The sequence below is a fragment of the Cydia splendana genome, chromosome 19 (genome assembly GCF_910591565.1).
Source record: "Cydia splendana chromosome 19, ilCydSple1.2, whole genome shotgun sequence".
NCBI lineage: Eukaryota > Metazoa > Arthropoda > Insecta > Lepidoptera > Tortricidae > Cydia > Cydia splendana.
The window spans coordinates 103,469-121,920 of NC_085978.1; the positions used below are offsets into that span (position 1 = coordinate 103,469).

The window sequence follows — 18,452 nt, forward strand, 5'->3', positions numbered from 1 at the left end:
TGCTCAGCACAGGGAGGACTGGAAAGGGAGAGGGGAGGCCTTTGCCCAGCAGTGGGACACACACATGGGCTAGTAAAAAAAAAAAAAAAAAAATCTGACAATGAATACCTATATAATACCTGTAACAACAATTATTATCAATCAACTTAGTCTCACAGTAAGCTTGGATTAAGATTTAGGATATTACCACCCTTAGGGCGCGTCGTGATGAAGTATATAGGTATGAGTCTCGAGTAGGTGAGGGTCCACAAACCTCCACCTCGCCAAACAGTTCTTGTTGTACAATAAGCTGCACTAAGCTGCAGAGACAACTGACCCTGCATAGAAATATGTTTGCAGGGGGGAGGGGGGGGGGGGGGGGTCAGTTATCGCTGAGGTCTCTGATTGCATCTACCAATCTGTTTGTATGTAATAAATAAATAAAAATAATCAAATTGATTTTATTTCAGGCAAGCACCCATATAAAAGACAAAGAATTACCTATCAAATGTAAAATGATACAAAAGTGTTACGCATTACTGGAAGTGGTTTAGACTTAGACCAAGATAAGTCTACAACGATTTTGATAGCATTCGCAGTGCAAGTGTTATTTATACGTCATAATTTCATAGAAGTTTGACGTTTAAATTAACACTTGCATTGCGTGTGCTATCAAAATCGTTGCAGTCTTTGCTTGGTCTAACTTGCTTTTGAAATAGAAATATGACGTGACCTTAGGTATATGAAATAGAAATACAACACGCATATATTCTGACGTTTTATTTCTTTGAGAGAGATAGGAGGTCCTGTCATTCCTGTCAAGCGAATAAACCCATGTGCTCTGACTTTTTCTATTCCTTTGAAGGTAGCTTTAGAAAACTACTATCAAACTAATTTAACTTCGGAATGGCCCTAAAGAAGACACAAGGAAAATGTGAATAAAATCAGCCTCAAAATTATTTCTACGTGCAACCTGCATGCTAATATTTGACCATAGCTCCTGAGCATTTGACACACCAGCAAGTCGCTCGGCAAGCGACAGAAATAATACCCTTAATGCCCTTTAAGACACGCCTAACTGACCATAATTACACCTTATCTCGTTGCAGTAAGGTCCACAAAGGTCAGTTCCCTCCGCTATCTACCTACATAGCGCATTACAGATAGCGCGGGTCAGGGGCGGACAATGCATGACAACACAATTGAAAACACACAGTGGGGTATAGCTATTTATTACAAGATAGGGGTGGGGCGGGGTGTGCGGGGGGGAGGGGGGCGGGCGCTCACTGCTTGGTGGCGGCCTCGTGAATCTTCTTCTGGACCTCCTCGGCCTGCATCACGAAGTCCTCGTAGGCCTTCTTGACCTGCGGCGCGAGCTTCTTGTTGGCTTCGTCGGCGTTGGCGGCGATCTCCTTGGCGAGCTTCTCCGTCTCCTTGACGCCGGTCTGCACGGCGGCCTGCAGCTGGTCGCGCAGCTTGTTGGCCTGCTGCTCCACCTCGGGGTGCGACTTGCGGAGATCCTCCACGGCCTTCTCGATGTTCTTCTTCGATGTCTCCAAAGCTTCCTTAGCTTTGCCGTTGGCGTCGTTGATCTGAAATACAAAGGGAGTTAGTAAAGGGGTCATGGGCATTAAGTCCGTCGTTTGTACCTTTTCCGATGTGCAAAATGGTTAAAATAAATAAAGAGGTCGAGACGAGCACGCGGGTGAATTCAATAAGAAGTAACCGTTATTACGTTGTTATTTTAAAGATAGACTACTTAATTTGACTAAGACAGCATAGGATAGCTGATAATGGCTATCCGCGACGAATGAAAAGCCTAAAACTCGTTTATTATGGTTTAGACTAGATACTTGTGGTCGGATGACACCTTAAACCTTAAAGGACGTGCTAAATCCGATATCAACCGCAAAGTGCATTAAGGTACTTATTTGATTTAGATACATCCAACTTTGGAAATGAATGACAGTATTGGCTAAATGCAAAGTACCATGGTTAAAGTAAAGTAGGTAGGTACTCACAGCATTCTGTAAGGAGGTAGAGAGCTGCGACAGCTGCTTGAGCACCTCGTCGGAGTTGTCCTTGATGGCCTTGTTGACCTCGGCCGTGTTCTTGCTGTTCACCAGCTTGTTCCACTGCTCCTGGATGGTCTTGCCCACCGCCTCCGCGTTCTTCTGGATCTCCTCCCAGGGGTTGGCGGGCGCGTCGCGGCGCACCATGCCCGCGTTCGCCTGCAACACAACTAACTCAGACAACCACACTAATATAAACGCATATGAATTAAGACGTCTACGCTAAGTTTACACAGACTTAGTAGACAATGGACATATGGCTGGGCCATACCTACTTGACGTAGAGCTTGGTAAGGAAGTTCTTTAAATACTAGCCTACAAAAACACAAAACCATTGGAGTCCGTTAAGCTAACTCTGCACCGAATTTGCAGCGCTAAAGTGTAGAAGTGTCACTATAAAAGTCTTATTTTCATAGGAATTATAGTTTATGGTGGCACCTCCACAGTTACGCTTGCCGAGTTCGGACTCCAAAAGCTAACAGGCACAAGGGTGAATTACTTTAAATAGTTCAATCACTCACCACAGCCAAGAAGGCGATAAGGACGACGAATTTAGCGGCCATTTTGTAGGACGGAGTGTGACAGCTGAACAGTGTGCTGAAGCTGCAACAGAGCAGGAATGATGAGCGACCGGCGGGTGGCGGGTTATATACCCGGGCGCGGCGTGGCGCGGGGCAGGGAGAGGGTAAGGTTCCTCGGCGGGAGCCCTGCGCCCGCGCCCCGGCCGTGACCGCGGAAGCTACTTCGCGTTGTCCGCTGCCCCGCGAAGTAACATCACCTTCATTTGACATTTCTCGCTGCCGGGTGAGCTGTCGTCAGCTGTCTTCTCCACTACATCTAGAAAACCGCTCGAAGTTATATCTATTTTCAATAGATAGATTTGGACTTATCGTATCAGTTAAGTAGGTGTAAAACAAGTATAGGTACGCTAGGTACGTAAAAAATTCGCCGCATCACGAGTGATCTTCTTAAATATTTATATTTACTTATCGCGAATATCACGATGCATATCGGCGGGAGATATACATCTGAAATTTTTAAGTCAAAACATACTAGCTGTCCGAGAAAGTATTGTTCCAAAGTGAAGGAAAAAGTGCCAACAATGAAAATACTCATGTTACAATTACAATAATATTCGATTAGAATACAACTTTAGCAGTGTTTTTTATTTAACTTGTGAATCTGTACCCCTCTACAGGTTTTAGATATTAGCTATTGAAACCAAAAATACGGGTCAAACAGAAAACTGTGTTCGCCCACAAGCTGTTAACTATTGCCCACAGGAGAGAAAACTAGTGTGTTCGCGCGAACTGTACATTTCTCCCCTGTGGGCAATAGTTAACAGCTTGTGGGCATGTAGAGGTAAATTAAACGTGTTTTAAAAAACTTAGCTATTTTCGTGAAGATAGCGGCAGTCTCTAATGAAACACCATCGTCCAAAACCGTTTGTAAAACGCATAAGGTTCGGCGGTGGGAAGGTTATGAATATTTATTAGGATTTAGAGTGCAATTAAATTTACCTATGTACAGTGCGTTTGTATATATTATATATAGGCCGGTACTGAATTATCAATTTGTTACGTATTGATCTTGTTTTGAAACGAAACTTGTTTTGTTAGATGCGAAATGCAACGAAAGTTGTGCGTGAGATGCGCAAGATAACAAGGTTAACACCATGACAAACAGTTTAATCGGAATTGGCTTCCGGGACAGTACATACATACAGACGGCCCGATTCGAACTTTAAGATACGTCAATTAATAGATCTAGAAACGATATGGATTAGATATGTCAGTGTCAAATGTGAAGTTTCTTCAAATAAAACGTCACGTTACAAATCAACGTTTTGTAATGTTTTAGGTTTTACAGTTAGTATTTTCCTCGCGATGATTGTAATTGAAATTGAAATCATTTATTGCTTATCACATAGTAGGCTTGTGAGGTGGCTTGTTTAACCATCGTTCCTTGAAATCTTCGCAACGCTTAGATTCCATTTTTAGAACCACCCGCTACCCGCTACGCTCGTAGTTAAATTTTGGAATCTTTGCTTGCTCGTGATATGAGTATTTAGCACGAGGAGTTAAACAAAAAAATTGCCTCCTTGTAAAATAAGTACATAACTATAAACTACTACGGCAAGCAGTAGGTATCCACTATCCTGGCGAGCAGGCGAGGTATTATGGATGGTTTTATCTACATGATAAAATAACTGTCGGTAAATTGGTCTATAATAGACAGAACAACCATAAACCATCATATCTGTACAGTAGTACGTTGTATTGTTTTAAAATCCAGGTAGGTGACGTGTCTTACGACGAGGATTAGCTGCATGGCTCGGAACTACATATTTAAGGTCGGTTGGGTTTCAAACTATTTCTTTTGTTCTAGCTCGGTTAGTTATTCCTTACAGTCCTTATCTGAGGGACACTAATCACCCGTAGATAATGTTACTATTGATTGATTCATTGAATATATTTGAACAAAGGATTGACTCTTGTGATTTGTATGAGTTTTGACGTATTCCACACTATTAAAAATATTTAGATTAATCATCTGTCCTGAACCTGAACCTGAACGACTGCTGATATCAGTTTTTAAACCGAGCAGTCTGAAACTAAGGAATTATATATCTATACCGAACTCTATAAAATTTCTTTGCCGACTTCTGAAAGATTCATTTTGGTAACATTTTTTCATAAAGATGCAGCGCTGGCTAATAGTTTCCTAATAATAACGATGATCGATAATTAATGATCGATAATAACGCAAGAGGTGAGAACCAATTGCAGTTACTGTAGGGGTCACGATCGAGGTCACGACCTCACCACTTGATCTACATATATGTCTATATACTGCACTCTAACATGATGGGATCATCACAAGCACTATTAATCTAAAGCCTTATCATTGTTAGACCTAATCAAAACGAGATTTGTTTACCAATGACTAGGTGTTTTGCCGTCAGTGCGATAGATTGCTAAAATAATGAAGTATGTACTGTACCTACCTAGATATGCAAATATAGCAGATAAATTGATTATATCACGCATATCCAGACAAAGAGCGCATGGAATTGTGGTGGTAAACAATCAGTGTTTATGGCCATTACGACTAATTTCTAATTGATTGTATTTTATCGACACGTTATATAGTGAAATTAGTTCGCAAATTTGTCAAAAAATGACGTGATTTCATAAAAGGCAAGATTTTTTCATCTACATGTATTTATTTAAAACTTGTTTCAAGATAAAATTATTATTTGTTCTTATAAGCCTAGTTGCAAAAACGTTCATTAGATTAATTTTCGCCTTAAGACGAATATGGACGACCACCGCCCTTAAATCGCCTTTTCATATAAACATAGGTAGTCTAGTCCTCTCGGTCTTGCGATAGCTCTCGCCAGTCGCCACGGCCGAGGTTGAGCAGGCTCCAATTTCACCACGGTGACAGGTGCGACAATTGTAAAACATCACTGTTGCTGACGTCACAGGTATCCATGGGCTACGGTTACCGCTTACCATCGGGCGGGCCGTATTCCTGTTTGCCACCATCATTGTTTTATTTAAAAAAACTTTATTATATCGGAATAAAACAGATATTTCTCTTGCTAAGTTTATGACAATTGTCACAAGAAACACTACAATTGTCACGAAATTCCGACATATAACTCATTACCTGTCAAGAATTACCTACAATTCTTCTAAATCTTGACAATTGTCAGAAACTTCGCAAAAGAAATGTCTGTTTTTTTCCGATATAATAAAGTTTTTTTAAATAATACAATGATGGTGGCAAACAGGAATACGGCCCGCCCGATGGTAAGTGGTAACCGTAGCCCATGGATGCCTGTGACGTCAGCAACAGTGATTTTACAATTGTCGCACCTGTCACCGTGGTGAAATTGGGGCCAGGTCTTGAGCAACTACGTCGTTTCAGCGGTACCTAGAACGTCCACTCGGGCGTCTCCCATTTTGTTGTCCCAAGTACCTGCGCTCTCTTCACGGCACGATCCTCTCCCATTCTCTCTAAGTGTCCGAGCCACCACTGAATTTAGCCGCTTTTGTCTCTCAATATTTCGCCACTATATCGGACCACATCCTTATTTCTATGGCAACAAAATTATATTACGATATTTGGCTGACTGCTGACTGTACATTTGCTTATTTTTATCAGGTCGCTCAATAATATCTGAACATGCACTTTAATCGACCTACATAACTTACTATCAACTTTGTATTTTTGGCCCATCTCAGCATTCTTAGACCGTTCTCCGGACGAATGGCAATGTTTGCCGAAGCCGTGAAAGTCAATCTGAATAATATAACTCAAAAATAAATTTAAAACAACAAAATACAAATTGATAATAATAATATAGTAATTGACGGGATGTGGGATGTTGACTCGACGATCATTGTTCCTATAGTCGTGTCAGCGAACGGTCTCATAGTGAAGAGTCTCGACCAACACCTAGAGAGACTCTCGCTGGGTGGTTGGATCAAGGGTCAGATGCAGAAGGCGGTAATTTTCGACACGGCGCGTATAGTACGTCGATTCCTCACTCTGCGGCCCTGACCACCGGCAGCTTGGGCCCTGCCCCGCTGCCGGCGGCACCCTAGGTTAGGTTTTTTATAATGTGTTTATATGTATTTTTTTTCTGTTTTTTATGGGCTTTTGTATTTTACTTTTATATTCATGTTATAAACAACCTACCTTAAGAAGACAAATAAATAAATGATATAGTAATTACTTTGATTGATAAAAATGATAAGTCATATATGACATAAATCACTCGTATGGGCTCTATAGACTAAGGTTGAGGTTGACAGGACTTTTTATTTTACTTCGTGTAAAAAAACTCAGAAATACCTGTATACCAACATGACAAACATAATTTAGTTTACTTTAACTTACGGATTATTTGGTCTAATCTGTAGCACCGCCAAACGAAAGCAACCGAGAGTTGCCGAGAAATGGCCGATCTCGTAAAATGAAGATTGTTATGAAAATTTCTTTTCCTTATTGTAAATTAAATACGCATCGAAAGCGATAGTTTTTATGCTCATATTTAGATAATAGATTTGAACAGGTTTTTCTTATCATAATACGTGCGTCATATTCGAGAAACGTGACAAAAACTTTTTTAGAAATTTGTAAGGCGCCATCTCGCTTCTTCCCTCGTTTTTTATCCCGTTCTGGTTTTTCAATTTTATATATATGATAGGTAACAATTATTATAACAACTCGTAAACTTTATTACAAAGGTTTAAGGTCCACAGTGTCCAAAAGGGTCATCATATGGGAAAAATATATCCTGCCTAAAGTCCGGACATCACCAAAAAAGTCCAAACATTTTGTGGACGGCCAATTGTCAAAATACCTACTTAGTTACTATGTAGAGTATGTAGCTAACTCGCCACTGCGCTGTAGCTACCTATAGCAATTAACCTGCCCTTTCCTCTGGCCAACTCTAAACTTTTAGCTGGCTTCTAGTGGTTAATAGTTGAGGTAATAGCAGTTAACCCTGACAAAGGACGAAAAATCCTGACGTATGGCCAGGATCAAATATCGGTGATAGCCACATAAATATAAATGTCCGTATATACTAGATTTTGAACCCGAGACCTCCTGCTTTGGGGACACGTTCACCAAGGCTAGGAGACCGTTAAGCTGCCAATGTAGGCCCAATAATGTCGTCAACAAAAATAAATAACTCCTAAACGTATGCTGGGAGGAGGTAAAACTGCTGGAAAGACCAAAGCCTGGTAAAGATTTAAGATTAAAATCTAGAGCAGTCCTCTCTACCTAACTTATTGCATCGTAATTATCTAATCACCTAGTCAACACATGTCTAAACAGCCAATAAATATTATAAAAATATGGCCTGAGGAATACTCGAGTCTGAATTATTAAACCTAAATTAGCATTTATTTAGAATGTTTACGTAGAGTGAGCAACGGAAATAGGTAAGTGGGCGCAATGTGGTTAAATATTATCTAAATAAATACAACATCGGTGTTGACTGCTGACAATAACAACCTGTTATCAAAATGATCTATAATTTGTACACCTCGCCCGCTAACTTCCGTATCCGGACCGGAGCGGACGCGGTAGATATTAGTTATTTACGATACAAGTGCGGAAAAGAGGAAATTCAAAACGAGTGGCGATAAATTAAAACACGACCGAAGGGAGTTGCGAATTGCCTATTCGCACGTGTATCGTACAACGTTTTACAGTACATATGGCCCTTTAAACTTTTGACATATGCACGGAAAGTGCTATTTTACGCACTAGTGCGGGAAAATAGGACCATATGTACTGTAAAAATATATTCGTCAGCCGAAACAACGGGGTGTTGCCCCGGCGCGAGATTATAACAAAATCCTTGACATTGGCCAGCTGGACCAACGATAAAGCCGGTCGCATATCGATTAGGACGAGTTTCCCAATACAAACATACATGTAAAACATACGCCGAGGTCTCATAAATATCCAAAAGACTTTTGATAAAATAGACTTGTTTCAAAAAGCAAACGAACTGATTTGAATGTTCCCGTCTTCCATTGCCCGTAATAAGATATCAGGATAGAAATTATAGTAATTTAATTTTGGTACAATTTCGTACCTTATCAGTGTCAATAGTATGATGTCCCTGGCGAGTCTAGAAGAAGGTACCAAATGGTACCTACTGAAATTAAATTATTTGACTGCATAGATATTCCGCAAATTCTGCAATCCTTATTTTTATCAAAAATTCAAATATTCATTTCATTCATCAAAATCAGGAGAACACAGTACATTGCACATCGAACACCACACAAGCTATGTATATGAGCGTTTAGCAAAAATTTGGAACATACATAAATACTCGTAAAATGCACCCTTAGTTGACCTTAGTTGCGATGCGACACCCTTTGCTTCGTTGATAATACTGTAAGTTCAGTTCAAAATAATTATTTTCGATCGCCTCAAATATGAATGCGGAAATGTTCCCTTTTACGACACAATAATAGTTGTAAACAAACAATTAGTAATAAGCGATAGCGAAGGTAGCTCGTATCCGGGAGCATCTTCACATCTTGCACTTGCCATTGCACATATATAACGAGTAATAATTATGTCAACTAAACACATTAGAGATAACCGTGGAATGATATCGGCCACAAAGTCCGCAGGCCACGCAAACAAACATCAACTATCCCAATAATTACGAGTGTTATAATATGTAAGTAGCTCGCCAATATCAAGGACATATATCTAGTTCTAGCGCGGAAAATGCCAGGCCTTTTGGCTCTACTTGTAGTTTAGTAGGAGTACAATTCCATTGGCTTAGGAAACTTACGTTTCATGTTTCACGTAAGTATTGTATTACACAAGTACAAGTAGGTACCTATATATCTTAGCCCCAGGAAAAAAATTAGATACGCGGTACCTAAGTATGTCAAGCCAAGTTTCAGAAAAAGGACTTCACGTCACAGCAGCCTTGTTTACTTATTCTGCGCCTAAAGCTGCCGTGTCACGCCAAACTCCGTTAACTCGAGTTACATGAGTTACGGATAACCAGTCTAAATCGTCTTAAAAACCATTCAATATATATCTTCTAAAAGAAACTTTTGAAAATCTTCATTATTTACTGAGAAAAGCATATGGCTAACTCATGTAACTTCATTTTTTTGCCGATGGCGTCAGGCACAACTAGGGTTGCCAACTTTTTTTTGGCGGTGGAATATAGTATTTTTCAGAATAAGGCATCAAAAATATAGTACATTTCAAAAAAATATAGTACTTTTAGATAAAATACTAAAAATGAGTGTAATATAAGTTTAATCGGAAATATAGTATTTTAGCGTACTATATATTTTTCCTAAAGAATATAGTACAGAGAGCCAAAATATAGTACAATACTATATAATATAGTACGGTTGGCAACCCTAGGCACAACTCAGTTAACTTGAGTTGTATGACTGACACAACCAAAATATCAACATTGTTTCTTAAGTTACCGGAGTTAGGCATGACTGGCCGAGCGCTTTGTTTATACGACAACAATATTGGTATAGCAAAACATGTCACGTTTGATCACGCGTATGTCATGTAACTTGACTTACATGACTTCGTGTGACCACTATAGTATGGAAGAGTTGATCATGCGAAATCATTTAATTCGAATAAAATGAAAACTATTCAATAATGTGAAACAAAAATTAAAGGGCCTAATCTGTGACCTTAATTTCCTACATGTAGCTTAGAAAAAATAAAAAAAATACGACGAACCGTCAACGATAACAGAGCGAGACACGGCAGAAAGGGAAAAATACAACGTTCGGGGTTGAATGTGTTCAAGAAACAGGTGCTACAACTACCTACAAGTAATCCAAAAGGATACCTGCAGCACAAAGCCCCTGACATCGGGGAATTTAGGAATTAGGTGCGCCAGGTACCTACCGTCATACGGTAATTTAACGTTCAATAGAGGTAAGGTTTTGGGAAATCCCGTCCAAGTTGGTCGGGATTTAAAGTGTTTACCTGCGTAGGTACACCTTTTGTTTTTAAACAAAAGTAGAAATAGTGGTATATCGAACCACGAGGTGCTGCTTGAGGAGCTTATATATAAGCTAGGTACAGTCAGCATCAGCATCAAAAGTCGTCAAATGTATCTACCGTTCTCTGATAGTTTAACAAAAATTCATATATCCCTGTATAATCTGTATTAAGTATATCAATTGAACTATTGCAAATACTTTAATTTTCAAAAATAATAAATGTGAACTGTTGGGCATATAGCTCAGCAGCAGTTCGCATTCCATTCTGAAAAGAAAAGTATTCGAAGGTGGCAGATAGGTGCTTTTGTTGCCTTGTTTCATACGCCACTGTTAATGCTGACTGAACTGCTATGTTTCTACAATATTGAAGGCATTAAGGTATCTGAATGTGATGCATGAAACATTTGGGCACATTATTCTAAGTATTCGGATAAAGCAATGTTACCTGCGAGTGGTGCGACACGCGGCGCGGCAGCAAACTGCCGGACCTCGGCCACGGCCGGGCCGGGCGCGGCGCGGGCCCATTGTCTGCCAAATACAGACTCATATACATTGTCGCTAGGGCTGCCGATGCTGATGCACTATCTCTTCACTCTATATGTATGTTTACTATATTTGACCCTTTGAACGCCATCTTCTCAATATATCGTTATTAATGAAGCGCAGTTAAGAAGCTGTGCTTAGTCTTACCTAACTTAATTGATTCATTTGTGTTACGAAAATTAACTATGTAAATTGTATTGTATTGTATTTATTGTACTTAATTCGTACACATATAAGTCTATAGTATACGCTAACACACTTTCATACATTTAACTTAAATAGAAATGGCTTAACTGTGGTAACACATGGAATCAATTAACTTTAGACTAATTACCTACAGGTGCTTAACTATGTACAATTTTTTTGCAATTCACATACAGTTTGTTAAACATTAGTGCAAAAATCTGCATACGTTTCAACCCTAGCAAGTAGTTAGATCCGAGCATCGAATGTAACATCAAATTAATGACATGTGTCAATTTAAAATGTAAATAACTTTGTAGTGGTAGGGTTGTCACTGATATAAAAAACCGGCCACTTGCGAGTCGGACTCGCGTTCCAAGGGTTCCGTACATTACCCAACTTTTAACAATGTTTTTTTGATTGACGTCCAAAATTTTTTAGATTCCTCACGTCGTGGGCTATCAGAGTATACCCCATGTACGTCAGCCGATTTTTCGTAGTTTTCGAGTTATGATTTTTTTAAGTTTTAACTTTTGTTAAGAAATTCCGGGATGAAGCAATAAATTTATAAAAAAAAACTTGAAGATTTTTGAATGTTTCTTTTTGTAACATAAACCTTGACAAACGGCGCAGTTGCTAAAAAAATCAGCAACTTCACTTGGCTATGAGTTGGAAGAAAAACGACAAAATTTTACGTTCAAGCATGTCAAGCTTAGACTTTGCGCTTACCTAAATAAATAAAAAATACAAGCAGTTTCAAGGACTTATGGTTATTGTAGAAACTGCTAGACCCTAAGTTTTTTAAAAGGTAAAAAAGTGATACTTAATAGTCTAATTTGACAGAGTCGCCGGTCAAAGGAAGAGGTGAAAAGTTTCCAAATTAGTAATTCATTTAAAAAAATCCTCTTGTTATTCCTAAAGTGGCCCACTGATTGACAGTCCGCCGGACGGTATCGGCCTGTCAGTTAGAACAAAATTTTGACAGTTCCGAACAACTGACAGGCCGATACCGTCCGGCGGACTGTTAATCAGTGGGCCCCTTAACGTTAATCAAACAGAAATTACCACGAGAAATTAATATTGTGCCATGTGACTGACCAAGCATCATTTTGCTTAACTTATTCATTATCTTAACTGGACCCTCGTCGCGACGGGTTGTTATTATCTACAAAGGGTTAATTTTTACCTGCTCCAATACCTACTGTTATTTTATGGGGTCACTTCCCCATCGCTATTTCGTGTTATCAGTGCAAATACCACCAACAATAATTACCTAGTAGGCATAAAAGCAAAGCAAAGCTTCACCCCGAATTTTCTTAACAAAAGTTAAAAGTTAAAAAATTCATAACTCGAAAACTACTAAATATTGGCTAACATACATGGGGGTATATTCCGATAGCCCACGACGTGACGAATCTAAAAATAAATTTGGTACCTACGTCAAGGTTTGGACCACCTTGTATGTGAAACGCGATTGAATTGCCTTTAATAAACCCGTAGGGGTCGGATCAAAAACTAAGTAATTAGTCCAACTCACGCTTGACTGCATATTTCTAATAGGTTTTTCTGTCATCTATAGGTAAAGAAGTATTTTGTATATATTTTTCAAAATTTTAGACCCAGTAGATTCGGAGATAAAGGGGGGGGATGGTAATTTTTTGGCAATTTTCTTAAATAATTTCTAAACTATTTATTTTAAAATTACAAAAAAATATATTTGGATTTCTCAAAATGAGCTCTTTCATTTGATATGTAACACGTGTAACACGATATAGTTTAAAGAACATTAATTTTTAATTTTCTCATTTACCCCCCAAAAGTGGCCTCCGTGTTTAAAATTCATTTGTTTACGTAAAATGTCCGTCTTTGGGTCACGAATTTACATGTGTGTACCAAATTTCAACTTAATTGGTCCAGTACTTTTGGAGAAAATGGGCTGTGACAGACGGACAGACAGACAGACAGACAGACAGACGCACGAGTGGTCCTATAAGGGTTCCGTTTTTTCCTTTTGAGGTACGGAACCCTAAAAATATTTCATTTTAATGATTTCGTTTAACTCTTTAATCCAGCTTTACGATTATAATAACTCGATTGTATATGTATAAATTAGATAGCACTATGCTTTCACCTCAGTCTCTAGAAATGTTCCACCCTGTATAAAACAGCTCCGATACATAGATACCTACTAACGTTTTTAATTTATTTCTATTTGCATTGTTTTGGTTTCTTATGTACTATATAATTTTAATTGTAATTTTATTTTATATTCTGATGTTCGGTTCGAATTCTTATTATTATTACAAAAAACGATAATCATACGACAAGTAGTAAGCGAGTGTGGCCCATAATTTCAAAAAAAAATTTTTCTTGGTGGCAATTTTTCCGTTCCCATATTTTCCCAGTGGAATTTCTTCGCTTTGTTTTATTTTAAGTGGACATTTTTTCATAAACTATAAATTTTCCCTTTCCCCATTTTTTTCCAATATGTTATTTTCGGCACGGTCGCTTCGCTCGCTCGGCTTCGCGCGCTGTTTTGCTCGCAGTTCACCTAACACACTCCTCCTCGTTTCACTCGTCGTCGCACCTATCTATTTTCTGTATTCCGTGATTGTATAAAAATTTAACATAGTGGGAAAATATGCGAATGGTTAGAAAACCGAACAGGAAAATAAATTATAGTAGAAAATAAAAATAATGGAAAATAAAATAAAGCGAAGAAATTCCACTGGAAAAATATGGAAACGGAAAAAACGCCACCAAGAAATTTTTTTTTTTCGAAAAGCATGGGCGACGCTCGCACGCAGTTGAAAGCTACCGTACCTAAATACCTAGTATTTTATATGCTATTTGTAACAAGCCTATCATGCATGACTTGTTGTTTTATATAACCATTACTGTCAAAATCATGACCGTGTATGTCAGTTATTCCTTATCCTGACTGTGTTAATTACCTTCCTTAGTTACAAAGCATGGGCAGGTCCAGACAGGTCCAGGCAGGTCCAGGCAGGTCGATAACATTGACTTAAACTTATGTATTTATCAATGTGTAAACTTTTGTTCATTTGAGTAAGTAAATAGGTAAAATTTGATAAGCCTGTGTTGCCTAAGGGGGTGCGTCTATTTTAATCTAAATAAGTGTATAATACAATGTGATAGATGGATAGATACATTGAAAATATAATGATACCTATTAAATACTTATAATATTCAAGTTAGCAAGTTAGGTATGTCAAACAAGAGAGGGTACTTCGGTAAGTTTGTGAAGTAAAGGGGCCCACTGATTAACAGTCCGCCGTACGGTATCGGCCTGTCAGTTGTTCGGAACTGTCAAATCTTATATGTAGTTAAAAAAAAATTAATATATCCAAAAGTGCGTGTTGATATATAACGTTTATGTACCTACTATACCTACCTATTAGATGTAGGCCAGTGTGTAGGCTGAGAGAGCCAGCCCTGTCCTGCGACCTACAGCTAATGTCAATGTCGGAGCATTAGTGAATCACTGGAACCGTGAATTGGTATATAATTAAAGACTACCGGGTGTTTATGTGTGAAGCCACTAGCTAGCATAACAAAGCGCAGGGGCACGGTAGCGCGGTAGCCAAGTTCGGGATACATGAAGTATAGACAAGTGAACAAAATTAAAGACTACCGCGTGTTCATGTGTGAAGCCAAAGCTCCACTGCCATAACAAAGCTCAGGGGCACGGCTTAAGTGCGCCAAGAACAGCAGTCTCGAACTCTTGTCTTGACGGAATACCTATTAAGTATGAAATAAAGTTTTTGGATATCACTCCATTTTCGTGCCTGTATAGTCAGCAACTCAGCATCAAAATAGATAGATATTAGTGACGGCCAAAGTGACCAAATACAGCGTGGAATTTTTAAGTGGGACACTGAGGGCAGTGTCTTAGGAAAACTTCCCTCTCTTTTTAACTAAGAACGATTTTCAGATTTTGGAAAAGATGTACAGTGCAATAATGCGTTGACTGCTTATTATCCTTGTTGTGCCATTCATTCATGGTCATTACTGTGTAAGTACTTAGATATAAGTAGGATAAGTTGGATACCATTTTGTCTGTACGAATGCGTGTTGTTTTAGTTTGATATCCTACTGGGTTCTGTGACAAAGGAAATCCTATCTAAGTACCTATACACATGTATGTATGTATGTGTAATGTAGATGTTTTCTACTAGGTAATAAATATTTATATTCCCATTTCTACAGTCAGCAATAAAAACGTTAATGTAGACGTTATTTGTTGCTATGCCAATGGATTCCATTTCTGATCAGGTAGCTGCACACCCTGTATTTCGGAACTCATCCTTATTTCTTTTGTAAAAAAGGTATGTTAAGATATATTTGGCCACTTTAGTCACTATTTATTTGCCACTGACTGTAAATGTACTTATCTGAGTAGGAATGCTACTCAGAACTTGGCCGATAGCTCTACCCTGCGCCCCTCGTTGTCAACTTACTTGCCCCACAGTGCGCGTGACAATGGTTTTCCTGCTGCCAAACATTATTTAATGTAGGTACTTACGTTGTGTGTACGTACAATGTATACTTAAAATGTACCAATAGCAAATATGTGAAGTACAGTCAGCATCAGTAGTTAAAATGTGTTCAAAGCAATCTGTTCATCACGGCGGTTGTTGTGTCTGTGACATTGTGACCATTTCACTGTGACATTGTCGTTTGCGTACTTTTGCTGCTGACTTTACCTATGTGGCCTAAGTTTCACACATATATATATGTATAGGTATGAGGACCATATACCAGTTTTATATTACCTATTAATTAACCTCTACTTAAGTTATACTTAGGTAGGTACCTATTATACGATTAGTTACCTACCTAAACCACGGTGTTCCGCTCTTGCCAAGGTCTTGCATGAAATTAGATCGTTACCTGAGTTGCTGATATATTGATCGGTGCCTCCTCCTAGAGAGTATGTGCTCTAAGCAACTCTACCCCTAGCCAATATGCCAGTAGTTTACGCTCCGTAGCGTAGCGTAGCATAGTCATCTCAGTGCGACAGTAGAGACATTGTGGCGTTTTGTTCGCTACGGAGCGGTCGGAGCGTATTAAATGATTGCATCTTGGCTACGCACCTTGCTCCGTCTACGCTAAGTTTGCATCGATTTGGCAGTGACAATGTATGGCAATGCCATACTTGTCAAAACTTAGCGTGGTCATTGCGTACCTACTAACTGCGCCTTGCGCCTGCGACTTCACGGCGGCAATGCGATCGGATGGTGGAGGGAGACGGCAGACGCGAACGGCGTACGAGGAGTTGAATGGGGTACAGCATGGAGTATAAAATACGGGTACACTACTTAATTCCGAAATATTTTATGCCGAATTTTAAAATATCGAATTATATTATTCCGATTTTTAAATGCTCGACCCATCAAAATTCCGATTGTCGTAATTACCGAACGATGAAAATCACGAAGTTTTATATTTCCGAATAGTAAAACCGACGATTTTTTAAATTCCGAACCACATAATTCCGAATATAACAATTCCGATAGGGAGAAACACCGAATTTAACATTTACGATTTTTGATATCACGAATTCCGAATTGTCATAATTCCGAAATTTTGAATTCCGATTTGACGTGATTCCTATTTTTTAAATTACGAATAACGATATGCCGAATTTGTTGTTAATAAATAAAGGTACCTACGTTTCTACGGCGGGTAGCAGTTCTAACGTAACCTAAACCTACTTTTTTTAAAACAGTTAGTTACTGTAGGGGTCGCAGTTCTAACCTAACCTATACCTACTTTTCTGTAAGCAGTAAGTTTCTAGGGGAGGGAGGGTCGCAGTTCTAACCTAACCTACACCTACTTTTCTAGTAGCAGTTGGTTTCTGTAAAGGTCGCAGTTCTAACCTAACCTAACCCACTTTTCTAGCAGCAGTTGGTTTCTGTGAAGGTCGCCGTTCTATACTAACTTAACCCACTTTTCTAGTAGCAGTTGGTTTCCATAAAGGTCGCAGTTCTAACCTAAGCCACTTTTCTAGTAGCAGTTGGCTTCTGTGAAGGTTGCAGTTCTATCCTAACCCACTTTTCTAGTAGCAGTTGGTTTCTGTAAAGGTAGCAGTTCTAGCATGTCCAAATGATTTAAATGCATTTTTTTTTGCAGATCAATTTTAAAAACGGGTAACCATTTAATTACTTCCCTTTTGAAAATCACGGATTTCATTATTCCGAGTTTACAAAAAATCGAATTTCTAAATTCCGAATTATTTTATTTCCGATCGATCAATGATTTTTCCGAATAAATTCGGAAAAAAAATCGGAATTTTTATAAATCGGAACTTTAAGCTTTCGTTCATATGACAATCGGATTTTAAGTATTCGGAAATAGCGCAGTCGTGATTTTCTTCTTTCGTGGTTTTCAAAGTCGTGATTTCGATATTTCGGACGTATAAAAAATCGTGATTATGAAAATCGAGGTTATGAAAGTCGGAAAAACATATTTCGGAATATTTGGGTGTTCCCATAAAATACCTTTCAATTGCCATAGGGTACATGTTGAATCAACTTTGTTGTTGTTATTCTGTCCCGTCACGGCCAACAAGTCTAATAGCAACTTTAAATTTTCGGTAACAATTATTAAAAACGGTGTAAGTACCTACTTACCTATTAGATCGTTATTCGTTATTATTTTACCGCCAATTTTTTTGCAGAATTTTGTTTTACAGAAAATTATTCATAGAATAATCGAATCGCACATTTTTGTTACAACTAATTCTGTTTCTTCGATTATTCATTTCAAGAAACATAATAATAAATAATTTAAACCGATCGCAACGCCGGGCCGTGCTCGCCGACGTCACCATCCCCCATGATGAGAATCTCGTGAAGGCCGAGAAGGACAAGTCCAGCAAGTACCTAGACTTAGCTCACGAGATTACCGCCATGTGGGATGTTGACTCGACGATCATTGTTCCGATAGTTGTGTCAGCGAACGGTCTCATAGCGAAGAGTCTCGACCAACACCTAGAGAGACTCTCGCTGGGTGGTTGGATCAAGGGTCAGATGCAGATGGCGGTAATTTTGGACACGGCGCGTATAGTACGTCGGTTCCTCACTCTGCGGCCCTGACCACCGGCAGC

At 38.9% G+C, this 18,452-nt stretch overlaps 1 protein-coding gene across 1 annotated transcript; it reads right to left on the reverse strand.

Annotated features, from left to right (window-relative positions):
• Positions 1-1,222: 1,222 nt before the first annotated feature.
• Positions 1,223-2,857, reverse strand: LOC134799828 (apolipophorin-3-like). Its single transcript, XM_063772227.1, has 3 exons — positions 2,573-2,857; positions 2,001-2,210; positions 1,223-1,571 (listed from the first exon to the last, which is right to left on the reverse strand). Exons 1-3 carry the CDS (start codon positions 2,840-2,842, stop codon positions 1,263-1,265), a joined length of 789 nt encoding a protein of 262 aa, XP_063628297.1. The 5' UTR covers positions 2,843-2,857; the 3' UTR covers positions 1,223-1,262.
• Between the last annotated feature and the right edge of the window lie 15,595 nt (positions 2,858-18,452).